Genomic DNA, 27271 nt, shown 5'->3' on the forward strand with positions numbered 1-27271 from the left:
GTGACGGGAACTCAAGTAAAACCACAAACAAAAAACTCTCGTAAGGCTTATTTTAAAAACCTTAAGCAAGTAGCTAAAATACAGGGGTACAGTGGTATATGTGGACAAATATTGTGGGTTCTTTTTCTTGTATGAGAGCGTACCATTCGAAAGAGTTTGAAGAGAGTTCCACGGTCCTGAAGAGTTTGGGTAAATTTTAAATCTTTCTGTCAAGAGATTCCAAGTCTTCTTTTTCATCGAAGGAAGTGTTCTGTTAGGAAGAAAGGATTAATTCTGTATGTATATAATTTTTCAAAACTGGTTAATTTTTTTTTTTAATAAACGTTCAATGTCGAACTTAGGCTACCTGTGTTCATTTTCCCGGTGCATGTATATAGTCAAATACCGAGTTATCATGGAGAAATATTTTTCCAGAATGTATTCAAAATTTATAGTTATGAGACTTTGTTCTCATTTAATTATAACTCCTATAAAGAAAAAAAGGCAACATGCATGGTTTGGAAAGGCATATTTTGAGAAATACTTATCAAAACCTCCTGTCATTACATGGGTTTCTAGTTCAGTTGCTCCCTTCACTCCTTACTGTATGAAAATGTTCAATAACTCTGAATAACTCCCAGTACATTAAGACAAAATAACTTTCCTTTATGATTAGCCGAACGGAAGTCTAACGAACTGTAATTCCTATTCGTAATGATTCCTTGCAATATAAGACAGGTACTTCATTCAAAACCTCCTTCTCTAATCATTCGGACGTTAAATTTCACCGTTTGAGTGGAGAGAACAGTTTTTAATACTTCAAGTGAATCATTCAACTGATAGTACATGATAGTACTGAGGGCCTGTAACGATAAAAGGAACCCTTTCTTGGCTACTGCTTTTCTTCATAATTCTTTCTTTTGTTGAATGAACGTAGTTTCAGAGGCACAAAGGTTTGACTTGGTTAGTCAGTAAATGTTGTCATTTAGCCATGCATCACAGAATCACAGCGCTTCAAGGAGCTTGCTTCGCAAGTCGTACGAAGTAATCTCTTCTACTAATCAAATAAAAGTAAACCTTTGACTCACTTCACTGTTCAATTAACTGTTTTACGCACGAAAACAGGACTACAATGATTTTCTTAGTTTAGTTCAGTGTTGCCCTTATTTATGTGAAGAGACTTACAATAGAGCTGTATCGATATGCAAACGTCAGTTCTGCTAACACACTGGACATTTATTCCTAAAACAGGTCGAATCTTCATGGGTATACCAAACCTTTAAGAAGAAAAGGTGTAGTCATTATATTCCTTGTAAAGAGGAACCAAACCGGTGGGTAATTAATGATAAAAAACCATACTTTGTAGATTCTATTGTTGTTTACAAGGATTACACATGAGTCAGTTCGCTGCGGCAGAAATTTAATAGCCTTGTTGCCAAAGAGCAACAAATGGACCAAGAAAACAGACTTTCATAGGCTGCCCCATTTATGTATCAGTGGATTATTCTGAATTAGGAATAACTCTTAGGAATAGCCAAATTCAGAAAAACAATTGATATTATGCAATGATTGTTATAAATGGTCCGCACGCCATAGTATTTTTTTCGCCGATTAAAAAGCCACATACCAATTAAAAAGAACTATTAATTATACAAGGTACGATGTGAAAGTACCGCTGAAAAGGTTTGGTTTGAATAACTGAGACTCAAAAGTTAGGACCGTGTGTAATAAATAAATAGTACATTCTGGAATTACTTCTCAAAAGATTTCATTTCAATGGTACCATAGGATTATGACCAATATTCATGTCCGTAAATATGCTGAAAGAGAATAGGTGAAACATTTGACTTCTAAATGTTAAAAACAAGTTAAGCAGGCTAGAAGAAACTGAAACATAATAAGCAAAAATTTGCATTTCTAATGATATCATGATTTAACGATGATCATTTTTTAATATTTTTAGTTGCGGTTGTGGTCGTTTAAAGGCCTCCCATGATAACACAACAAAAGATGGACCAACGAATAGAGAACATGAATTAACAGAACCTGGACAGGCAAGTAGAACTGAGTTAAATGTCGCTTATACGAGGCTACCAGTCTCTCTACTCCGCAGAGGTTTCCCAAGTAAAAATATAAGCGCGCCGAGGACGATCTCTCTTTCCGCCTCCCAACGTCCCTTACGCGCTTTCTTTTTCCCTCTCTCCAGCCTCGCCGCGACACAAAGAGGACTATGCGGAGGAGGGAGGGTCACGAGTTCAATTTTAGCAATTTTTTGGGTTTACAGTCTTAGTTATGATGTGTTTCATGGGTTGTTCTAACAATCAATCAGGAAACCATCGCCGTCGAATGGAAAGAATCAGAGCACACAGAAACAGATGGACCGACGGATGCTTTCGGCGAACTTGAATTTACAGGAGCTGGACAAGCAAGTAGAGCTAAGGTAAGCCTAGACTTAATTCCATGTCTATCACGCTAACAAAAGGCAAATATAATTATGAAGGCTTTTTTTATTTCTACACTGATCATTGACTGATTCTGGACTTAAATTTATACCCTACCGTAGTAAAATGGAGGATAAGTTGTTCACTTTAAGGTTTGGGCTCGACTCTACGTCTTCCCCATATTATTTTAATGTATTTTGACATGTAACTTTAAAAAAATCATATCTCCGGTGTTATTTACAGTTCAATATCAAGCTATACCTCATTGGAAAGGGAAAAGAATACCCTTTCGAAAAAAAAATATTTTGGTCGTAGGAAACCCATAATATTCCGCCACAAAAAAATTTAAAAAGCATATTTTGCATAAAAATTTTTAAAAATTTTAAAGAATGTCATTCAGCTAGGAAACTTCTTTATTTTGGGTGATATGGTAGTAAGAAATTTTTTTCATCAATATCTAAGCAAAAAAAAACTAAAATCGTTCTAAAACATGGAGCGACTAGAAATTTTCTACAAATTTTTTTCTGCACTCGCTCATGATTATGCTAATTAGATTATCATAATTAGCATAATCCTTTGGCGTCACCTCGTGACCACATGTTTACTTCACTTAGACGCTTTGTTTCCTCGATTCCCAAAGAAATATCGAGTTGGAGACAAGCAGACATGAATTTGCTGATAGAATTCATCAAAACAAGCAAGAATTTGACGGCGAAAAGCGAAGCGAAGGCAAAACGGGAAGGAAATCGTCGCCGTTTCAAGAACATGTGGCACAGAGTTCGGCGATCGGCGATTTGCATGCACAGATTCTAAGTGTTTCCTTACTTCAATTTTCGCGTTTATTTTACTTGTTATCCTCCAAAATCTTTCAGAATAGTTTGCTTGACTTGTATTTGGTTGACATTCGTCGATACAAGCTTGCATTCTTCGCAAAACCGGCTCACAAAAATTCCCCACGACTCGCCATAAAATTCAAAATTTTCAAAAGCTCGGTGTGTCACGGTCAAAAGTCCACAGGGGCTGGAACTAGGCAGGTGATTGGCTAAATCTATTAACTTCCTTTGTGCCAAATTTGGGAGCAATCGGAAGTAACGCAATTTTTTGCGAATATCTTTCCGGTTTAGGTCTTGGGAGACCTATTTTGCCAGGGGCGGAAGACGTTAGCAACAACGTTTTTGAGTGACGGATGTCAACCGGAAGTGGACTTTTTGCATCATTGGGCAGTGGTTTGGTTGAAACTCTTGGGTAAATCGTCTTTATAAGAGAAAAGAAACTTAGCAATACAAATTTGTTAGAGTTAAGGAATGTAAAAGAGGAGAAGGCCTCACTTCCGGTTGACGTGCGTTGCTCAAAGACGGCTTTATGCACTGAGACAACTCAAGAAGTGCAAAGCTCCGTCGGCTGACATTGTTCATATCTACTGAGCTCTAATTCGCTCTATACTAGAGTACGCCTCCCCTTTCTTTGCTGACTTGCCCAAGTATCTTGCTTGCTATCTTGAGAACGTGCAAAAAGGGCCCTTTCCGTCATTTGGCCTGGTATTTCGTATGAAACAGCACTTGACAAAGCTGCATTATCCACTCTTTCTGATCGTCGGGCGGTCTCATGTATTAAATTTATAGGTACGGTTCGGCCAGGTAACCCATTATACTCACTAATACACAACAGAGTGGTACCTATATCTACCAGTGTGTGTCTAAGATCAGGGAGTTCCAGCAGGCCCATGGCCACAAGGACTGAACGTTTCTCAAATTTTGTTAGTATTAAATATTAATCTTATCAATAAAAGCGTATTAGTATATATATATCACAGCTTGTAAGGAATCCTACAATTTAATATTCCGACTGCAAAAGGGACAATAAAGCAGTGATTTTTGATTTGACTGATTTGATTTGATTTGATTCAAAAATGTCTTTGCTGAAGCTCCCTAATATATAGATTTAGCCAGGGCTAAAAGCGAAGCTCCTATTAACAAATTTATAATTTAAATCAAACAATAAACTTGTAATCCACAAATCAGTTAACTTAAGGGCACATTCATGTGACTTTTGAGGGAAAGGCTAACTGATTTTAAAGTGAAACATCTTACATCGAGTTGATAGCCTAAATATATGTACACCCAAAAAATAGCAAACATCTTCCATCACATTCAAGAGCCATAATGGCACTTGATCACAGTAGATTAGGCTTCGAAAACAAATTCTAGGAAAACAAATCAGGCCGAATTTTTTTGCGTTCGACAGGTTTACTTTACAAATTCTTGCCAACAAATCTGGGATTGTGTAAATCAACCTTTAAATACTTTTTATACATCACATCGGAGGTGAAACAGTACTATTTATCATACAGACCTCGGACAGAACGCAGTATTTCACAATTTTTCAAGACTAATTGCACTCAGTCAATATTCAGGACGATCAATCGCGGTCTTTTAGCGAAACCATTCAAAAAATTTCCAAAATCACCCATACGGCCAGCCGGTTCTCATTTCTAGTGCAAGATGCCAGTTTGGTCGGGTGTTTGAATGATCCTGCAAGCGATGTTCATGAACGATGAAAACAAACGGCACGGACAAGCGATTAAAATTGCAAGAGAAACTACTAACAATCAACAAAAGAAATATAATTCGGTGAAACATTTACAGAGACAATAATTTTCATTCACGTAGACAAGTATTAAAGTGTCTCTAAAAATCCTGAGTCTTTAAGCTTAAAGCTTAAGCTTAAGTTAATTAAGCTTAATATTCATTCAAAATATTTCCCCAATTCTGATTGGCTAAAAGCACACGCATAATTCACCATAACCAGTTACTGATGACTAAATTTGGAAGAATTTTGTGTTTAACAAGGAAATGACGTCAAAAGTGCAGCCCGTTACAGAATAAGGCACCGTTACCGAGAGGACCTGGGGACGAGCTGAGTTGTTTTGGTTGTAAAAAAAATGGCGGACATTTCACTCTTTTCAAGAGTAAGAACTACAGCTAGAACTAGGCGAAATAATAGCTAAAAGCATGGCAAAAACAGCAAGAAGACAACTCGGAGGGCAACATCTGCTATTTGGAGAATACTTGCGGAGCTGGACAAACCTAAACGTACACTATCAAAGATGAATTTAACATCGATGCAGGTAAGCATGTTTCAGCTATGTTTTTAAGCAAAGCAATTAACGAATTCGGCTTTCGTAAGATATGAAGAATTGAGCAGATCTCGGAGGGTGTTATCCACCTCGGCCGATAACACCCTCCTCGATCTGCTTAATTCTTCATGTCCTACTCAGCCTCATTCATTAACTGCTAATTATGTTTTACTTTAAGCTGGCCTTTCGGTTTTGGCTTTTTTCAAATTAAAGATGAACTCCTCGAAGCAAGAAAATCGCTCAAAGTTTCCTTTCTACAGCCAAATTTATAACTAAATATTCTTCGGAACGTTTTCTTTCTATTTGCGGTGAGAAATATATCTGAAGGCCTTTAAAGTTCTGTAAGCTTATATCAAACTTGATACTAGGTCAGATCATTGACTCAAATCTTACAAACGTGCATAAGCTTGCCGCATAAACTGTGCTCCACTTAGAGATCAAACAAACACCAAATACAATAATTACTCAGGCTTACCATTCGAGATTCAGTTCCTGAAAGCTATCAAGGAAGGTCACAGTTGCTTGAGACTTTTAAACCCTCTTACGCATTAAGCAAGGTGAAAAAGCGAAAACGATGCAATCCGGAATCGGATTAACGAATTTTGACAAGCGACGCATTTCTCAACCAAAACCTAATTAACAAACCAGCCATGAATAACAGAAGGCTCTTGATAGCAGCTGTATTTCATTTTGCACATCCAGAGAAAAAAGACAGTTAAAACATCACTGAAGTTGACACAAAACTCTGTCAGCTTCAGCTGCCAAAGTAAACAATTTTCAAGATGCTGAGTAAATTTTCCGTATGAACTCACCTGTCAATATTGACCAATCAGAGCATAAAAATTGGACGTAGAGCGTGACCAACGCGTGGCCATGGTAAGAAAAGGTCTTCCCCGCCTGAAATTTTTAAAAAAACTGGCTGAATTTTCGCTTCTGAGGTCAGTTTGAAATCAAAATCTTAATAGTGCAGGGCCTTAGTGACATAAACACAACGTATTTCAAATGAATCATTGGATTAAATAAACTTGAGCCTGCGATCATTTGAAACTGGTAATTTGTCAGCGGATAACTTCAAAAAATACTCGACCTCAATGGGACGACACTTGAGCCCGCGGTACGGTCAGGTGATACTGATCAGCGGATACCCTGTTTGACAGCTGTCAATTGATCATAACACTGATGTGCAATTAGTTTTCTCTTGGGCTCCCAAACTAGCGAGAGTAAACATTGGTTTGCCTGTGGTGATGACGGACGGTCGCTCGCTCGGTCGATGTACGGTCACGTGATTACCAATTTTTCTGGGATGGGTAGATTTACTTAGCTATGGGGCTCGCCTACGAAGCGCGGCGCGTGGAGCTCCGCTATTAAAGAGTGGAACCCCGCTCTATGGACACCCCCCTTAAAACAAACACCCACATATAAGAGTTTCTTTTTATGACTTTCATGGGTTAATACAGTGTTTAACCCTTGTACTGAAGCCCTTTAATAGAGTTTCGGCCTCACTAAATAAGTTTCACGTCCTTGGCTTTTTTGTTGAAGTCACTTCTTCCTCTTTGTCTGCTTTAGTATTTACGTCAATACAAGATTTGTCCGTGACGTTTTACTGTTGAGCCCGATAAATATGGACGACGCCATGGTATGTCCCCTTGGCGGTCTGTATTAACCAGGTTCCCGGGTGACTGTTTTTAAGGACGATCCGATATTTTTTAGTGACTGCAAATGTAACTCTGTAAAGCTTCAACAAACTCGCTTCAGATTGATGAAATCTTATGTTTGCTAGTTCTTATCATGGTTTTGTTTTTTTTTTTTCGGTAGTTCATTCGTATTTCTGATGACACTGATCCTGAGGATGTTCTGCGCCTTTTACAAAAGGAATGGAAGTTAGAATTACCCAAACTTGTCATCTCTGTTGCCGGTGGAGGAAAAAACTTTTTCATGCATCCAAAATTAAAGGATTTGTTTCGACAGGGATTGTTGAAGGTGCTTAATTGTGTAAAGTCAATCATTGACACAGAAAATCAGAAATGTCATCATAAAATAGTCTTTAGATTCAGACTGCAATTCATTTCTGAACCTAAGGCAATGTTTAAACTACAGCTAGGGTTCTATCTAGGGTATTTGAGGGGTAGAAGGTTCCCCCCCCCCCAAAAAAAAATGCCCAGCTTCCCCTCCAAAATATTGTTATCATTACAGTATATAAGTAATTATATCCGAAAAATCATCCAGAAGCGACAAGGTCGGTGCACACACTGTAACATTTCTCAAAATTGTGTCTCAAAATGCACCTGCATCTCAGCGCATATTCATTTCAAAACATTTCCGGGGGGCATGCACTCGGACCCCCCTAGGACGCTCGTTGCCTTCGGCCACTTTGGACGTCTCCCCCAAAGGATAAATCCTAGAAAGAACCCTGATAGTGGATTGATGGCGGATAGCTTTTCCTGGCGCAACGAAAAGCTATCCGCTATAGTGTGAACACAGCTTTAACGATATCAGTCCAAAAAGTGCCTGAAGTAAAAACAGAGAAAAAAGAAGAAGAGATTTCTTTTCGAAACTACCAAAAATTGAACTCTGAAATATTAGAAAAAGAAACAAATAGAAAAGGATCACTTAAGAGGATTTCTTTTGAATGAGCCATAGGATTTCATCTTAAGACTCAAAAGGTATAACTTAACGTGCTAAACAAATAGTACCAGACTCCAAAATTATAACTACAAATACATACTAGATAAGCAATACTATGTGTAAGTACTACTGAAAAAGTATCATTTGAATGGTCACTGCACAGGATCTGGTTCACAGACCCAAAGTTAGAGCTACATACTAAGTGAATAGCACCATGTGAAAGTGCTGCTAAAGAAGTTGCATTTGAACGGTAACACCATAGGGTTTCATTTAAGCAGGATAAGCTCAGTCGGTAGAGCGCTTGACTGCAGAGCGGAAGGTCGCGGGTTCAATTCCCGGAGCTGGACCAATACTCAGGGTCTTAGAATAACTGAGAAATGAAGGTACCTCCTTTGCCCTGCAGGCTGCTTGACTTTCGCGTGGCTCGGATGACCACGTAAAATGGCGGTCCTGTCTCCAATAGGAGACATAAAATATAGTGTCCCCAGTTAGCCCTTTCGTGCCAAATAGATTGACACTCAAATAAAGTGCTTTTTTTTTCTTTTTTTTTTAGAACTTCATACTAAATAAATAGTACCATGTGAAAGAACTGCTGAAGAGGTTTCATTTGAATGGTCACACCATAAGATTTTATCCACAGACTCAAAACTTAGAATTACAGTCTAAGATAATACAAACTTCATCTTATAAAATTGAACTGCTAAACTGCGGGGTGAAGAAATGAATGCAGAGATCATTACAGTAAATACGCAACTTACGTAGTTGCGAAAAGAAAGCGTAATTAAATTCAGGCTTGACCTGTGGTAGTCTTGTTTTCATATATTTTTTCACCGGGCAGTTGAATTATGGGAAACTTAATATTTTTATCATATAACCAGCTCCAGTTGGTTTTATAGCTTAATTGGTTAGAGTGCTACACCGGTAACGCATCCCGGGTTCCAATCCCGGCAAGCCTGAATTTTTTCACCGTTTCTTCTCGCAACTACATAAGTTGCGTATTTTACTGTGATGATCTTCTCTGAATTAATTTAATATACTCGAACCTCCCCTAGCCTGTTCCAGGCTCTCCGTTAGTGGGGATGACGCATAAGTAAAAGGCAAGGGAAATTGTGAGCGCGTGATCTGGGAAAAGGGGGCGATGGCGGAAAAAAGAATGAAGAGAGAGGAAGGGAGACGACCTTCTTCTCCCAAATTTCCTCTCGTTTTACTTTTGTGTTTCTCAAATTCTTTCTCAACTTCTTGGACCCGACTACCTCGGAACCTGGAACAGGCTAAACCTCCCCGAGCAACCATTCAAAATTAGAGGATTTCTTGGTCTTTTATGAATAAGGCAGAGAATTTATCGCAAACAATTTACTTTTCAAAGTTGTCACAGAAAGTTCTTCGTGTACTCTAGGTGGCGTAGTACATACAGTGGGCCAAAAAACGCCACAATATTCACCAAGTGGTCGCTTACAAGAGCTGAAAAACAATGGAAAACTATAAGACCGTCAGGCCAAAAAGTGGTCGAGGTGGCTTATAGGAGGTGATCGTTTACGAAGGTTCTAACTATAGAGCTTTCACGCGGGGAAAACTTCGGTATTTGAATAGATGCATATGGTCGCTTATGGGAGGTGGGCACTTACGTCACGAGAGGTGGTCGCATATGGAGGTTCGGCTGTAGCACAAAGAGGTTCTAGATGAAACTGAAAAACATCATTATTAAAATCATGTAAACATCCCAAGCCTTAAGTGTATGGAGCCTTAGTGCCTTTGTCCTCAGCCTAATAAGATTTTAGCCTTTAAAACGATGCTGTAAAAATTGAGCAAGTTCAAGATCATCTAGGGAATACTCTCACAATCTTTTATGTGCAGAGCCCGGATAGATTATGGCGCTTTTCGAAACTTATCGAAAGCAGCTCAATATACACGTGATTCACTCCATGACTATACAATGTCCCTTTCCTTAGCACCTGAAAGGATCAGTCTACCTTTATCGTCACAAGACACCACAGTAAAAGGGTACCCATTGAAGGTCTCCTGCTTAACATTAGAAAGAACGAATTGAAGGTTTTGAAAAAGTTCGTGACTTCGAATACATGTATCCAAAGTAAAGTAAAATAAGCGTAGAAAGGCTGCATCCATAATAACTTCTTAAACTTAACTGTTAACCTCTCTTCAAAATTTTTTGCACAGGCAGCCAAGACCACTGGTGCATGGATTATAACAGGGGGAACAAACACTGGCGTAATGCGTCACGTAGGAGAAGCAGTAAAGGGTCATACTGTAATGTCACGAGGGGCAATGCTCACAGATAAAACTTCTCAGGTGCACTTGATCGGAATCGCTCCATGGGGCATTGTGGAGCACAGGTCTGAGTTGATTGGAGAGGTAAGAAGATTAATTCTCGCAGGAACAGCGGTCGTCGGTCAACATTCGCGGGTAACGGTGCACTGTTACTCTCTGACGTCATAGATTTTGCAATGTTACCCGCTCAGAGATTTTGGCGGGAAACTGTTTTAGTATTAGATTTCATGTGACCTCGAAGTAACCAATGAGAGTGCGCGCGGTTGCGAAAACATTTGCAGCTATATAACAATTATATTTTGTGGATTCATTTCGTTTGTGGCTTGTTTTCTTGATTTTTCCTGCAAACGACCATCTCCCGTTAGCGAAAACGTTCTCCTGAACCAAAGGTGGTCAACAGAGAGTTGACAGTACACTCATTATCTTTTTAAACACAGGATGTTGTTACATATCACATGACGTCAAGCTTACAGATCCAGGGATCGTGTATCGACAACAATCATTCACATTTTTTGCTGGTGGACGATGGCACTGAAGGCAAATACGGAGGAGAGATCGCATTCCGTGCAAGACTTCAAAACTGCTTATCAAAAAAAGAGATTTCCAAAAGTAATTATCTAAGAGGTTCAGTTTTTTTTTTCTAATAGTCTTTAACGTAATCGATGTACGAGGTATTACAGCACCTAAACACCTTTATATAAACAAATTTTTGGTTCGAAAGGGTTCTTCGCTTTGCGAGAGAGGACGCTTGAATTTCCAGGCTTTTGCGTGACGCAGCATTTAGCTGACGGCCAGGAAAGCTCTTATGTGGGTTAAAAACATTACCGATTTTGGGAGATTTTCCTATCTAAACATTCCTTGTCTCAGAATAAGTATTACTTAATATTTATGAGTTCCTCAAGCGAAGAATTCAAGCATTAGTTGGAAAACTCGAAAACATACATGATGTATGTTTCTGTTAGTTTCCGGCGGCCATATAAATATAACGTTTCCATACAAAGCTTTATAAATTTGGGTAAAACGTTTTTCCGAATATCTTGCGTCTAACATATTGCACAGACCTGATTCTTGGCAAAGCCTATATTTATCTTCTTTCATTTCCCAGAATCTTGACTTTCTGTATTGAATGGTTTGCATTTTTATTTTTCATGGCATGACAGTGCAAACCGAGAATTTAGATGAAAATTCCCAGAAAAGCAAGTCAAATGGTAAGAGGTTCAGTTTTTTGTAATAGTCTTTAACGTAATCGATGTGCAACGTCACCCCAAAACGGTCGTTTGGATAGGTTTTTTATAATACCTTCGGGGTCGTTTTCTTTTTGTTCAATATAGCACTCTCTGACAAGCCCATGATAGCAATTGAGAGCTCTACCACATTCATCAATATTTGACATTCATTTTGGGATTATTGTTTTTAACTATCGTCAGCTCAATGAAACGAGGCCCATTCCCTCCTTCAAAAGTCTGTCAAGAGTTCGTGTTTTGCTGCATCGACCCACGTTACTTGTTGCCAGCTGAGGTGGATTGCTTCCTGCCATATTACAAGGGTTTTGAATACATCGTTGTAAACATCTAAGTTGCTAAAAAGGTGAATCTGTGTTTGGAATAGCTCCCCCACTGATAGGCGAATTTTGCAAAAGGAAGGAGGGAAAGGCCTGAAGTGAACGACTACTACTACTACCACTACCACTTTTTTTATATCCTTTTTTTTTTTTTTTAGAAGAATAACGTCCTTTCTCTTTTTAAAACTATTTAGATGAAAATTCTCAGCAGAACAAGTCAAATGGTATTCCTGTGGTACTGGTTGTCCTTGAGGGAGGTCCGAACGCTATTCGCACAGTGTTAGAGTCAGTTACAAGGACCCCTGCCGTGCCTGTCGTCATTGCGGATGGTAGCGGCAGAGCCGCTGATATTTTAGCGTATGCGTACTCGCTGTATAAAGCAAATGAAGGGTTCGTATTCCTTCTTATAATGTTTTTTCTTTTTATGTCCAGAAGGCATGGCAGTTGCGTTAACCGGTCATTGTTCGACTGTACATTTACTCAAACCAGATTCAGTGTGTTATCAAAATTTTTCTAAAACTTGGATATACCTTGAAATCATGCCACTAAAGATTTGGTGGCGATCATGTTTTCAGAATCTTACCACTATGAATTTCTTTGAAGGAGGAATCATCTAAAAGCTCTTGCTAAAAGGCAAAACACATTTTAACACTTTACACGGTTTTTGCTATGTTGACAGGTTTGATATGAAGCACTTTCCTGAGGTTGCAGAGCACGAGATACTTAAACTGAGAATCGAAAAAGCCTTCCCAAAGAGCTCTGAAAAGGAATGGTCTGAGTGTTACTCTAATGTACTTGAATGCGTGGAGAAAAGTCAGTATGTAAGTTGAGAAAACGAGTAATTTTAGGTTTTTTTAGCCTTTTTTGTGAATCTCAAATACATGTCATGATCTGTGCTGGGTATCTCATCCCAGATTCGTCTTACAGTATGTTGCCCAGTATCCGGCCACTTCAGTTTAACATTACAATTACTTTCCTTTCTTGATCGCACGAATTTTGAAATTTGCCCCAGAGACAACCTATTTAGTCGATCCTTAATATGACGAAAGACAGTTTATTTTTTTTCCTTTGTTTCCATCAAGAAATTAATATTTTTGCAGAGCTCCTATGTTGCCAAGTATCCGGCCACAACAATAACAACGTAGTTACAATATATACATGTAATTTCGACAGGCAAGTGACTTATAAGCTCCTCTTGCACTTGCAAAGTAGTCTAGCATTCGATTTCAAAGATATAAATCGATCTGGGAACCTAGCATCGTGAAACAAAATGACTATGGTGTGTGGGAAAAACTACGCGAGCGGCTGATCAAGGTTGGAGATGCGAAGTCTGACCAAGAGCCATAAGAGATCAGAGCTCTTCGTCTGACCTGCAGTGTTGATTTCTTCAAGTTCAGTTCCCACACTTGGGCTGCTTTTCTAGCACTAATTTCTCCTTCTTTCACACCTCTCAATCCCTTTGGGGAATTTTTCAGACCCGTTGCAACCCCATTCTACCACAGGTAGCCTAAGCTCGAAATATGAGGGTCGGCGAGCATCGGCATTGTTGCGTAACATTCAAAATATAAAGATTTGTTTGGGAAAAAACCTATCGTTTCTGTAACCTACGAAAATGAAAGGATTTCAATAAAAAAACAGCTTACCTCAACCTTTATATGGACAGAAAACCGTTTACATTAAAACCCATAAAACGGCCATACATCGGCTCGTGGACCACACAGGCGAGACGTAACACACATTTTAAGTAAGCTAAGCTGTTTTTTATTGAAATCCTTTCATTTTCGTAGGTTACAGAAACGATAGGTTCTTTTTCCCATACAAATCCTTATATTTTGAATGTTACGCAACAATGCCGATGCTCATATTTCGAGCTTGGGCTACCTGTGATTCTACCAGTCACAACTGGGGGATTTCTATGAGCATTCCGGGTACAATTTCGGCACTTCCGGTTAAAGAAAATGCAGCAACGCGAAACAAGCCGTGCACACGAAATTAGTTCGCCTCTGAATGAGTGAAGAAAATTTCCAAAGGGTTGAGTACCGAGAATTACATTATACAGATTATATTATATATCCTAAGCTTTAATTATAGTTATAGGTATGAAAAAAATCTTGTTCGGATATTATACGCAGCTAATTCACCGACTCTGCACTGCAAAGGAAATCAATACTTAGTGAATGCTTCTCAATCTGGCCTCCGTTATTCCAAACAAATTGAATTTCAAAAAGAATTAATGAATTTTCTGACAACCTGACTTCTTTAAGTATCTTTACGTTAAATACAAAACAGTTTCTTTGAAAATATAACATATTACCAACCCTTATTTGAACAGCACTAGTTTTACTGCGCAGGAAAAAGTGTCCATGCAAAGTTTACTCACCTGAACAGAACAGCGCCTTATGCAACTGTTTCTCAAGAAGTAAACCAACTTGTGTTCAGCTTCCATTCGAAATACTTCGTTTACCGAAAACTAAAAAGGGCGCTGCAAAATTGAGTCTTTTTTAAGTGGCCGGATACTGGGCAACATACTGTAGTCAAGCTTTTTCAGAGAAAGTTGACATTTAAGAGAAAAATATAACAAGAAGAATTTTGTCAGTGCCACTTGTTTACTTAGCTGTTCAACGTCCTTCCTACAGATCACAATATTCCATATGGACGACGATGGTATCGACATCGACAAGTCGATTTTAAAAGCTATTTTGAAAGGTTTGAAAGCAATTTTTAAGCAGTTATTTACAGTGTATGACAGTATGAGGCAGGCCATTTCATTTTCGTAAAGGATGCGGTAATAACAATGGCAATAATTGCTATCATGCAGTGTATTCTTTGTTCCTTTTAAATTTTAGTAAGGCCGAAACGATATTTAATTCTGCTGGACCTGGAAAATAAATTGATTAGTCATTTCATTATTGAAAGAAAAAATAGATGAGGCTATTATACGTTTGCTTTTGCAGCGCAAAGTGCTTCGCCTTCTTACCAGCTTGATTTGGCCTTGACGTGGAACCGAGCTGATATTGCTAGAACTGAGATCTTTACTAAAGACCAAAAGTGGAAGGTATGGGTGTAATCGTGCAAGTTTATATTGTTGTTGCATTACATTTTTGTACTTGACCAGGTGAGGGCCAAGTAATTACACTTGATAGGAAACCGAAAAGCACATTGGGAGGCTTAGACACAAATGTAAGCTCGGTATGAAAATTCTTGTCTCAGCGGAGCTCCGCGGAGCTCCACGGCGGAGCTCCGCGGAGCTCCACGGCGGAGCCCCATAGCTAAGGAAATGTGGTAATCTACCCATCCGAGAGAATTTGGTAATCACGTGACCATACACCGAGCGACCGACCGACCGACCGACCGTCCGTCCGCACCACAGGCATACCAATGTAAAATAACTCAATCAACAGGTATGGCAACCCAAATGCAACTCAAGGTTTTAATTGGAACGAAACCACATGGCCGCCCCGACTTTTAGAAAGAAAGAACAACAACAAAGTCGTGTATTTTTCGGCGTTATCTTTTATGTTTACACTAACGTGGATAACAGAGAAAGAGCTAGTGCGAGTTATTGAAAACAAAGGAGACGAATTTCGTAGGGAGAAAAATAGAAAATTTAAAGCAGCGGTGAGAAAATGAGAAATGCTAGCGGCCAGCAAGGTGAAAATGAGCGGCGGTGAAAAATAAAGGCGAACATGAAAGTGCGAAATACTCTCGGTGACATCTTCAATAGTGGCGTGTTATTTATCTTTAGTTACTAATTTACATATAATGGCATTTGACAGGTTTGTTTTGCCAAATATTTGCTCCGATAGCTGGACAAATTGTTAAATGCTACAGATCCATCTTCAGACTAATTCATTAAAATGGAAGCCCAGTCTTTCAGCGGGTGGAATACAAATGACGTCCAGTTTTGATGGAACAGAGTTAAATCATATCGATCTCTTAGTTAAATTAAGGTTGCATTCAGTAGTTTATCTTGATCATTTGTTTTGTGCTGGCTTATCCAACAGATGGAGACCTTGGAAGATAAGATGGAGGACGCTTTAATCAACGATCATGTGGAATTTGTAGATCTTCTTTTAGAAAAAGGTGTCTGTATGAAGAAGTTCCTGACTACAGATCGGTTAAATAACCTTTTCGAGGCAGTGACCGTAAGTACAACACATAACGACGTTCATTAATTCCAAATCATTGCTGTTCAGACATATCACTCTCCCGTTTTTACGTTACTTCTGGCCAGTGCTTATGTCAGTGGTACAGGGATGGGTTGGTGGTTGCCACTAATGGAAGTGGAATAGAGGAAACTTGGGAAGAGAAGCGTTTGAATCTGCTTTCGGAAACGCTCTATCACAACACTTCAATACAGCCGTACTATACAATAGGTCATGAAGGAGAGGACTCAGTCCGTTCTCGTCAAATGCAAAACCCTTGGTTGTGCTGCCGTTTCGTGAAGGCATATTGATACTGATATTATACACCTCCACAAATGACATAATTAGAAAAAATGCTCCTAAGAGCCTTGGACTCATAAACCTAGTCTAAATGGAAGATGCCACTTTTTCCTTAGAGGCGGATCCACGGCCACTTGCCAGTAACCAGAAGCTAGATCTATTGCAGAAAATCATATCGAGCCACTAAACGTTTCATTAGCTTGAAAAAGGGTAAAGGATCCTTCACTGTTGCTGCCATAGGGTTAACGGAAATAAAGACATAAGTTTTGACTACTGACCACTGACGAAGACCAAGAGCCTTTGTATTTTTTCACCCTTCCCTGCAGGAGTTGTTATACTTACGTCCCTTTCATTTCATCCTGCTTTTATGTAAAGCTGCGACGGAGCCGCTGTCCGGTCGAGGAGCCATTACTCGTCTTAATTTAGTAGGGACCTTAAAAAACTACGATTGCGACGGCGACAGCGACGGCAAGGTCAAAAAGCAATAGGTTTAGCATCAACTCTGCACGTGCATCACGCTTTTTTGTTCATTTCTTTGCCGTCCCTGCACGACTACGACGTAAAATGACTAAATTTAAAGTTGTTTTGAGGACGGGACAGGCAAGGCGATAAATTCTACCATCCCTTTCTGAACTCGGGCGCGGCCCCGTTTCTTCAGCTCCAACATAAATTCCCTTCTTTTAATTAACTGGGCGACTTGGGATAATCTTGAAATGGTTTGAAACTTATATGCGGAGTCCATTTTTCATGGACGTCGCCGTTGTCTGATCGTAAGGTCCCTTGTTTCACCGCTGTACCGTGGTCCTTATCTTGAGGAGAGAAGACATGTTAGCAATTATAGAGCAACTCCCTAGCTATTAGCTCTAACTTTGACAGGAGGACTATCACTATCCGCCTCACAAAGCTCAACAGAAACAACACTAAAACGGGTTTAAACAAATCAACCACAGAGTCGGTGGCTGAGTTACAAGTTTAAAACATGTAGGGGACTACTCTAAAGAATCCACTTAAACAACCACTAGCGTCCTTCCGACTAAAATGCCTTTCTTTCCAAATGTTAATTGAGTCAGGTTTGGTGAACATAAGCTGACCAAATACGGAAGAAATTACTAAATTTTATTTAAATGCAGTAGTGGGAGTAATTGAGCTCTTCTAATAATTCATCTCTAATAATTCCAAATAGTTTAGCGTTTCGTTCCGACGCAGCAACACAGCCTCTGTAAAAATTAGACCCTCTGTTATTTTAAAAATTGAATTCCCTGAACATTCCAATCGTATTTCTGTGTTTCCGCTCTAGAGGCAGGGATTACCATCGAGGGTCGTTCTTGAAGAACTCATTGGAAAAGAGAAGGTAACAGACTTAGTGTTTCAACATAGACCCTCACATATATTTAAGATTAACTCTGGCATTAATTAATATAATAAACTGTCACTTGTATAAGAGAATGCTATTCGTTGCAGATTGACGACGAAGGCTTCAACTTTTTAGATGTAATAAAAGCGTTATGGCCACATTTATGGGGTACTCACCAGGGAGACGACAACATGTGTCTTGTGGTAGGAACTCAACTCCTGCAATGATTCGTTCAATAGACAATAAAATTCAATTCTCTAAATCTTAGTGCGAATAAAGTATACGTAGGTTCTGTAATTACATAAACTGTACAATAAAATTACAAAGCGGAAACAACGAATTCCAGTCAAAGTTACGAGCCTTTCCGTAAACTCCAGGTCATTATCATAAGGTTTTTCTCCCGTCTTTCGGCCATTAAGGAGCTTAAGCAACGACGACGGCGACGTTTACGAGAATGTCAAAAAACCAGTAGGTTTAACCAAAACTTTGCACGTGCATCACGCTTTTTGATAATTGTTTGCCGTCACTGAACAACTAAGACGTGAAAGTTCCCACTTCCACGTTTTTAGGAGGGCGAAACTGCACAACATAACGACTTTCTTTTCCGTTTCCTGAATTTCTATGCGGGCTTTAGGATGCAACTTAAGAAAAAGTTACTAACACTTGACGAAGTGAGCGAGATGGAATAAGCGTGATAAATTTTGAAGCAGCGCGAATGCACTCTTAAAGTGACGTTTTCGTAGCCCTCGTCGTCATTGTTGCCTGAGCTCCTAATTTTTTCAGAGGGCGCAGGAATTTGACGGGCAGTAAAATTTCGTCACGTCGTTTACAAAGTTTGATCAGTCAGTTAGCTTTTCTTCTCGTTCCAAATATAGTACTTGAGAACTATGAATATTCACGAGCACATGTTAGAGTTACATGTTTCAAGCCCTTATGAGTTTCTAGTTTCTCTTAGCTATCTAGAGCAGCACAGGATCCCCATCCTCTGTGCAATGAAACTAAAAGCACTTTCCCCGACCCCGAGTGGGTGTTTTACTACCTCCCGAGAGAAAGGCCCCTAACCACCTCTCCCATAACCATCCCGTTACAACTAACTGCCCATGGCTCTCCAAGATGTCGTAATACTTGTAAAACTGTGCATGGAACATCCCACGCCTCTTCCTTCATAGAGACGAAACACTACCCTCAAGAGTACAACGAGAAATAATTTCAATATTTCCCGAAAAAGCCAACAAGGGAAAATCATTGTATGTTCTATTTACCGTATACTCAGTCTAAATTAAAAAAGGGCTTCAATGTTTTGCCATTTTGCAAATCATTGATATGTACGGTTCAGTTTATAACAAAGTTCAAATACTAGGATGCTTCTCAAATGAACCTTGTTTAATTTTCGAGTCTTCTAAGTTCTGTGGTAGAGAAGAAGGTAATTAATTCGCCTCTTTTTAGAAAAAACGAATAGAAGACGACCCTTACGAGGCATTGCTTCTGTGGTCCGTACTCAGCAACATGCAGAAAATGGCGCTTTTCATGTGGGAGCGAGGGGAAAAGAATCTGGCGCGTGCACTCATAGCAGGAAAGGTGTACAAGCTGATGGTGAGGTTGACACTCCGCGATGACGCAAAGGCGGATGTCACTGACGAGCTCACAGCGAATTTCGAGTAAGTGTTGCGAATATAACCTCGACATTAAGAGTCCGCTGATAACTTGTTTTACTGTATAGCTGAATCCTCCAAGGGAAAAATGAAGTGAATCCTGCGTTCCGATTAGCTATCCGAGGCTGGGTCATCTATAATAATAATAAGAAGAAGAAGAAGAAGAAGAAGAAGAAGAAGAAGAAGAAGAAATAATAATAATAATAATAATAATAATAATAATAACAATAATAATAACAACATTATTTGAGGCAGGCTCTAATGTTTTCGATCTGTAAATCTGTGTCAACAAGGTCTAGCTGTCTTCTTCTGGATCTTGAGACTCTCAAGGATAGTATCGCAGAGCGTACTATGGCGAAAGAGACTTAAGGTCTTATCTAGGAAATTGCGGTTTAGTAACTTTCTCCCTTCTTATTTGCGATCAGCTCCGCAGGTCTGTTGTGGTACTTAACACACTCATCCACCTTTGGTCGTGACAACTAAAGGAGTGAACGTTCCCTGTTTGATCTCCATTACTTTTTCCGCATACTGCCTTTTCTTCTCCTTCTCATGCTTCTTGTAGATCTGCTTAGGAGTCAAGTCTCTGTAAGAGTCTGCATTAGGGTGACACACCCGAACATCGAAGAAAATTTGCATGTGTGACCCTTCTGGGCCACCGTGGATTTCAGATCCATCTCTACATTCTTGCATGCGTAATGAACCGTGAATTCACACGCGAGTCAGTTACGAAATTTCTAACAACTCAGTTTCACTAAATTTGATGCAAATGTCTTCCAAGAATTTCAATTAATTCAAAGATTTTCAATCTGACCAAATACAGACAAGTTCTCGTAAATTATTCACTGCTCATTACGCATGCAGTAGTTCCGATTTGAATTTGACACTAGTTACGGGAACTACTAACGGATTCATTTTTCAAATAATCAATTCATTAATAGAATCTTGGGGGTACGCTTGACCTGTTTTGACTGTAAGATATTCTTTTCACTTTGGAAGCAAATAAATATCTGCCTCCGGTTAAAAGTTTCCTAGTAACTAAGAGCTGCTTGTCTCCTTGTCAGGGAGTTTAAGCGACTGTCTGTGGCCTTCTTAGATCAGTGCTTTCGAACTAATAAAGATCGCACCAAGCAATTGCTCATTTACAACTTGAGGAACTGGGGCGGGCAGAGCTGCCTATCACTCGCGTACGCCATCGAACACGAGGAATTTATGGCTCATGTTAGTTGCCAGGGTGTTCTCACCGAAATATGGACGGGATATTTGAGGACTTCACAGAATTCCAGCCTCAAGGTTAGAAATTTCCTTTTTACAACGTTCTTGACAGCGTTTACAACGGCTCAAGGTGGATAAGCTTGTTGTGTTTTTACATAGAAAGGCTAATCGCTTCCGACGCAGCGAATACAACTTGAAATGTAGCCTTCCTTTTCGTTTGGATTAAATCAATACGGAGCTTTAGCAACGGCGACGGTGACGGCAACAAGAACATAAAAAAAAAATCAATAATAAGCTTAGATAAGCAAACCAACAACACAACATCATGCTTTTTGTACACTTCTTTGACGTCACTGCTCGACTATAACGTCATATCACCTTTGTCACGTTTTACTGAGGACGTATTAAGGACCTTACGATCCGACAACGGCGACGTCTATGACAACGTCGCTGGAAAATAGACTTTGCATCCTTTCACTTTTTTTACCGATTATTCCAAGAGGCTCACTTACTTAAAAGAAGGGAATTTAGGTTGGAGCTGAGGAGAAGGGACCGCGCCCAAGTTCTGACAGAAATTGTAGAATTTACCGCCTTGCCGTTCCGGCTCCCAAGTAAACTTAAAATTTGGTCATAGTTATGCAGGAACTGCAAAGAAATGTACACTAAAAGCGTGATGCACGTGCAGAGTTGTTGTTTTACTCATTAAACCTATTGCTTTTTTGACGTTCCCGTTGCCGTAGCCTGTGTACAGACGTCCCCCCTCCCTCAGACAAAAATCGGGAGAAGAGACGTCTGTGAATCGCCTTCGTTAATCGTGTTCCGGTTACATTTGCATAAATTATTTTTTTGTTGTATTTTCCTCTGACAGTTGAAAAGGTGTTGACAGACCAACACGACTCTGGACTTTTTTAGAGCACGTACGCAGTTATTCCCTCGAATGTTCTCAACCTTTATAGCTAAGCTAGTAAGCTCTAACTAATATAAGGTGGTGTCATCTGCATAAATGTCCATAGTTGACTTTTGAACGAGGAGGGGCATATCGTTGACGAACAAACGGAAGAACACCGGACCTAGGATTGACCCTTGGGGCACACCTTGCTTTACCGTCAACTGTTTAGACGTAGTTTTCCCTAACGAAATAAACTGCTTCCTCTCAGACAAGTAAAATTTGAACCAGGCAACAGAAGAAGGGGTAGCACCGTAGATAGACAACTTTTTTAGAAGAAGTTCATGATCAATTACATCAAAAGCTTTTCGGAAATCTATAAAAACCAGAACCCGTCACTTCGTCATTGTCCATGTTTTTTAGAATCTGATCCGTGAGTCTGATCAAGGCTGTTTCAGTTGAGTGTCCTGACCTAAAGGGCTGATTGCAGCTCCTATAAAAAGTTATTATCGCGTAAGAAAACAGATAGAGAGCTGGCCACGTTCTTTTCGAGAATTTTCGAAAGTATAGGTAAAATCGATATGGGGCGATAATTGTTGATGTCATTTCGTGCTCCTCCTTTGTGCAGTGGTGTGACTTTAGCTATTTTCCAGTGGTTAGGAAAAATGTTTGTCTATATTGAAAGATTAAGTGCATAAACACCGGTGCAATTTTCTTGAGTACACGTACGCTTAGGCCATCGTACCCAGAGGCCTTGTAGTTGTGCAAGGACAGCAAAGAAATGTACAGAAAAGCGTAATGCACGCGCAGAGTTGTTGTTTTGCTCATTAAACCTACTGCTTTTTTGACGTTCTCCTGGCCGTCGCCGTCGTAGTTTCGTAAGGTCCCTATTAGGGAGCTTAAGCAACTACGACGATTACGACGACAACTTAAAAAAACAATAGGTTTAATGATCAAAACAACAGCTCTGCACGTGCATCACGCTTTTTAGTACATTTCTTTGACGTCCACTGCACGACTACGACGTGAAACCTCCAAATTTGACGTTTTATGGGGGACGTGGACATACGACGACGAATTTTCCTTCCTCTTTTTGATCCTGAATAAAATCCTTAAGAATTCAACTCAATTCAAGTCGCCCGCATTTTAAATAATGAGCGGGTCCAAATAGACACGATTAAGTTTTAAAGAGCGCAAATTCATTTTTTAGTGACGTTTTCACTGCCGTCGTCGTCGTCGTCGTCGTTGCTTAAGGTCCCTCTTAAAACACATGACGACGAATTTCTCTTTCCACTTTTAAACTTTGTTTGTTCCTAAGAAAAATTCACCTACTTGAACATTTTTAGCGAGTTGGAATAAATGCAACAAAGTATGAAAACAGAGAAGTCCTTTAAACGGTGACGTTTTCGCTGCCGTCGCCGTCGTCGTTGCTAAAGCTACCTAATTCTTATAGGAACTCCACGACAGCAGATACAAGTAGAACTTCGGTTCTGGTCTCTGTAGACTGCATGAGTTCGCTCCTGAGTATTTTTTTTGCGTCTGTATTTTATCCCATTAGATCGTATTAGGGCTTCTGATTCCCACCACAGTACTTTCACTTGAGTTTCATCAACTACCAGAAAAACAAAAGAATCTTGGAACAGACAATCCCATCTTCAGCTCAGACGTTCCTGAAAATGGAGGGAATGAAGGAAGTGAAAAAGGGTATGTGTGCAGAATCTCTCTTAAAACAATTCAAGCACTTTGCATGTTGAGAGACGTGAATAATGTTGAGGTTGTTGCTGCTTAGTATTTGATTGGAGGAAGTTTGTGAAATTATGGGATTTGTCAAGATATTCTAAAAGAACAACATCTAAGAGGCCTACTTGCCAAAAACTAGCGTTTCGGGGCAAATTGTCTTTGAGATATTAGCCCAGTGATCAATGACTCGATACAAATCCTTCTAAATTTGACTCGGTTCCTAGTGTGGCAAACTGAGTCAAATTTAGAAGGATTTGTATGGAGTCATCGGAGCATCACTGGGCTAATATCTCAGAAACAATATGCCCCGAAATGCTAGCTTTTGGCAAGTAGGCCTCTTAGATGTTGTTCTTTCAGAATATCTTGACAAATGCCACAATTTCACAAACTTAATTTTTATGACGTTATCATTTTAGAACTCTATTTTCCATAGAAATTTGACTGCTAAAACTGTATGACAGCAGCTTTATCAATGTTTAAACACAGAGTTTCCATTTTCCTTTACTTAGCTTCTCAAAGAGACAACATCGTACTTTCCAGTCAATTTACTGTGGAACAAATGTTTCCCATTAATTCCGAACCAGAGGGTGGAATGGGGTATTAAAGGTTCAAAGGTCACTGAATATCATTCTCAAGTCTGCGTTTACAAAAAGGAATTATAGCATTATTATGAGTAACTATAGCTTCTGTATTAATTGTCTCTTAGAAACATTTTCTCAGCGAGTAAATTCGACCTGAACATAGTATGGCGGGAAAAAGAAAAAGGATCCCTGTGGAGGAAATTAACGTGGAGCGAAACGTTTATAGCGTTCTACCATGCTCCAGCAACTAAATTTTGGGCCAACGTGGTGAGGGACGAGTTTTTTTGTTTGATTTTTAATAATAATAATAATAATATTTATATAGCGCCGATATCATCAGCGCTTAAAAATAAAAATATTAAAAAAAAATACTAAGACTGCATAAAGTATCTAAGACAAGATTAATAAGATTTTGGATGTCACATGGTTTACTGCATAATTAAATAACGGTGAACTAAAAATAACCTCTATCTTGGTGATCAAAATTAACCCTAGGTAGGGTTAATTTTGATCACCAAGATAGAGGTTATCTTCCTTAAGAGGATTATTGGCTGCGTAGGTCAGCAAAAAAAGTTAACTTTATAGGCTAATAAACGGGAAGATGATTTAGGCAGCTTACATGGGCTTTGAAAGTATCTAAAGAGTAGTGTTCGCCAAAGACAGAAGCAGGCGGCAAATTGTTTCACTGAATAATTGTTCTTGAAAAATAGGATAAATACTCAGAGGACAGGCTAGTTTGAAGCCTTTCCGAGTGCGAGCAACGTGTCCTGCGCGTGACAGGGCGCAGTAGGTCGTGAGAGTTAAAAATCCGACTATGCTCAAGGGTACGCCATGTAGGATCTTCAAGCATGTTGGTGACGCTAGATGTGTTGTTGTACCGGCGCAGGCACCATCGAGCCGCGCGGCGCTGTATCTTTTCCATCTTATATGAACCGTTATTCTCAACGCCTGGACGGGGGTCCCAAACACTTGAGCAGTACTCAACCTGGGGGCAGACTAAGCCTTTATAAGCTTTGGCTTTTAAAGCTGACGAATTTGGCCGTACGTTTAGTAGTATAGGGGGGACCGTTTACTCCACTTTTTTGCGCAGGAATTTCATTAACTTGCGCAGGAATGCATTAATGCCAATGACGTCATAACCCTTCGTCTTTATCGCATGAATAAAATGCGCACGAATCTCATTAAGATAAGGTCGTGTGTTAGCACGAAAGACAATTCTTTCCTACCCGTCTCCCTTTTTATTTTTATTTCTTTCCTCCTCCACAATTTTATTAATTTCCCTCCTCAATTTTTTTATTCCCTCCTCCACAATTTTATTATTTTCTCTTGATTAACCCTTCATTAACTTGCGCAGGAATGCATTAATGCCAATGACGTCATAACCTTTCGTCTTTATCGCATGAATAAAATGCGCAGGAATCTCATTAAGATAAGGTCGTGTGTTAGCAAGAAAGACAATTCTTTCCAACCCGTCTCCCTTTTTATTTTTATTCCCTTCCTCCTCCACAATTTTATTAATTTCCCTCCTCAATGTTTTTATTCCCTCCTCCACAATTTTATTATTTTCCCTCCTCAATGTTTTCATTCCCTCCTCCAAAATTTTATTATTCTCCTTCCCCATTCTTGAATTCCCTCCCTTTCCACAATATTAATCTTTCCCCACCTCCTCCTCGTACTTTTGTTAATCTCTTTGTTAATACATCGACCTTCTATCGACCCTACATCAACCCTACATCGACTGCAAATCGACGCCACATCGACCCCACATCGACCCTACATCGATCCCACATCGACCCTACATCGCCACTACATCGACCCCAGATCGGCCCTAGACTCACCTTTTTTGAACACAGCTTGGTCAATAGTGAATATATACAACCACCACCATATTTTTCCCTCTCAATTTTTTTATTCCCTCCTCTACAATTTTATTATTTTTCCTCTTCAATGTTTTTATTCCCTCCTCTACATTTTTATTAGCGACCTTAAGTTTAGGTGGACGGTGCCATAGAGGACGATGACTTTGGCCGCGGCGGCTTGGGGAGGGACGACGTTGACTTGGCGAGAGAAACAAACTTTAATTTTCAGTAGAGGGGTGACGGTCGAAGACGTTTTTTTCACTTTATTGAAGGTTCGAGAGAATGAGTTCCCTGAAAGAGATCCGAGAGATTTTGGTCTACTTTTATATGATGGTGTCATATCAGATGAGGAATTCGTTCTCTTGTACAATGAAAACTAGTTGAACACTTTGTTACTCTAAAGAGAATGTTTGTCGCTTCATTGAGCCCATTTGCGATCTACGTATCGGCCACATTTTCCCACGCTCCACAGTTCTTAGAGTAACAACGGCTGGTAATAGAGCTTACACAGTTCTGGGCTTGAAGCGGTAGGGTTCACTTACAAGAATCTCTTTAGCAAGCTGAATATCGTGAACTTTAGTCCACTCCACATTCTTAAAATAAGAACAAATTATACGATGGACAATGCGCGCGACAAACAAGCCGAGTTCCTTCATCTTATCAAGGGGTTTACTTTGTGGAATAAATGAACCTATGAACACGTAATTTTATTTTGGCCTATAACTTAAGCAGAAAAATGAACTAAATACTTCGTGAATAAAGAAAAGAGAAGAATCCGATGTCCACATGATGCGAGAGTATTAAATGTGATAATTTTATCGCTGGGAATTCTAATCCTGCAGTTGTACCATTTGGACAAGTTCAGTGAGTTATATTCGATCATAAAATAGTGTTATAACAAGTAATTGAGAAAGGTTTACCATTTGAAGTAAACTAGACATTACAGAAACAGATTAAAGCGGTATTCTGTTAAAATAAAGATATTTTGAAGACAAAAACACGAAGAGAAAACTCACGTTCTCGAGACACCGCCGCACTAAGCCTTCTCACCGTCGCGACTTGCAGTCGACGTAGGCTGGACGGCTGAGATATATGCAAATTATGCCCAAATCAGGGATGTGCTCTAGCAATTTACTGCAGATACATGTCGGGGAAATTGGTCTGTAGTTTGCCGGAGTCTCCTTATCGCCTTTCTTAAAGATGAGTATTACCAAGACTTTTTTCCAGTCCTCTGGTACTTGGTGAGGTGATAGGGACTTACTGAAGATCTTCTGAAGGACTGTTGCTATTACTGAAAGCTACTGAAGAGAGCTCCCCGAGGACCATGGTAGAAAGACCATCATGCCCAGCGGCCTTGTGTGGCTTTAGGTTATCTAATAGCTTAGCTTAGCAAAGTGAGTTGTATCACGTCAGTTGATGGTATTAAACTCTGGTTATTGACCTGATTGGTCAATTAACTCGCGATGTTATTGGTCGTCTCTCAGTTAAGCGATGATGCTTTTGGCTATGAAGAC

The 27271-nt window shown here is 39.6% G+C and overlaps 1 protein-coding gene across 1 annotated transcript in view; it reads left to right on the forward strand.

The window, feature by feature from the left end:
• Positions 1 to 1796: 1796 nt before the first annotated feature.
• Positions 1797 to 27271, forward strand: part of LOC140930312 (transient receptor potential cation channel subfamily M member 3-like) — a 32148-nt gene continuing 6673 nt past the window's right edge. The window contains exons 1-18 of the mRNA XM_073379992.1: positions 1797 to 1813; positions 1943 to 2033; positions 2309 to 2419; positions 7372 to 7536; positions 10357 to 10551; positions 10905 to 11076; positions 11628 to 11675; positions 12223 to 12418; positions 12708 to 12849; positions 14665 to 14734; positions 14983 to 15083; positions 16033 to 16173; positions 17771 to 17824; positions 17935 to 18030; positions 19274 to 19485; positions 20541 to 20769; positions 23136 to 23281; positions 24024 to 24165. Coding sequence (XP_073236093.1) covers positions 1797 to 1813; positions 1943 to 2033; positions 2309 to 2419; positions 7372 to 7536; positions 10357 to 10551; positions 10905 to 11076; positions 11628 to 11675; positions 12223 to 12418; positions 12708 to 12849; positions 14665 to 14734; positions 14983 to 15083; positions 16033 to 16173; positions 17771 to 17824; positions 17935 to 18030; positions 19274 to 19485; positions 20541 to 20769; positions 23136 to 23281; positions 24024 to 24165 — 2328 coding nt within the window. The remainder of the gene's footprint in view (positions 1814 to 1942; positions 2034 to 2308; positions 2420 to 7371; positions 7537 to 10356; positions 10552 to 10904; positions 11077 to 11627; positions 11676 to 12222; positions 12419 to 12707; positions 12850 to 14664; positions 14735 to 14982; positions 15084 to 16032; positions 16174 to 17770; positions 17825 to 17934; positions 18031 to 19273; positions 19486 to 20540; positions 20770 to 23135; positions 23282 to 24023; positions 24166 to 27271) is intronic.

This window comes from Porites lutea, chromosome 1 (genome assembly GCF_958299795.1).
Source record: "Porites lutea chromosome 1, jaPorLute2.1, whole genome shotgun sequence".
NCBI classification, from domain to species: Eukaryota; Metazoa; Cnidaria; class Anthozoa; order Scleractinia; family Poritidae; genus Porites; species Porites lutea.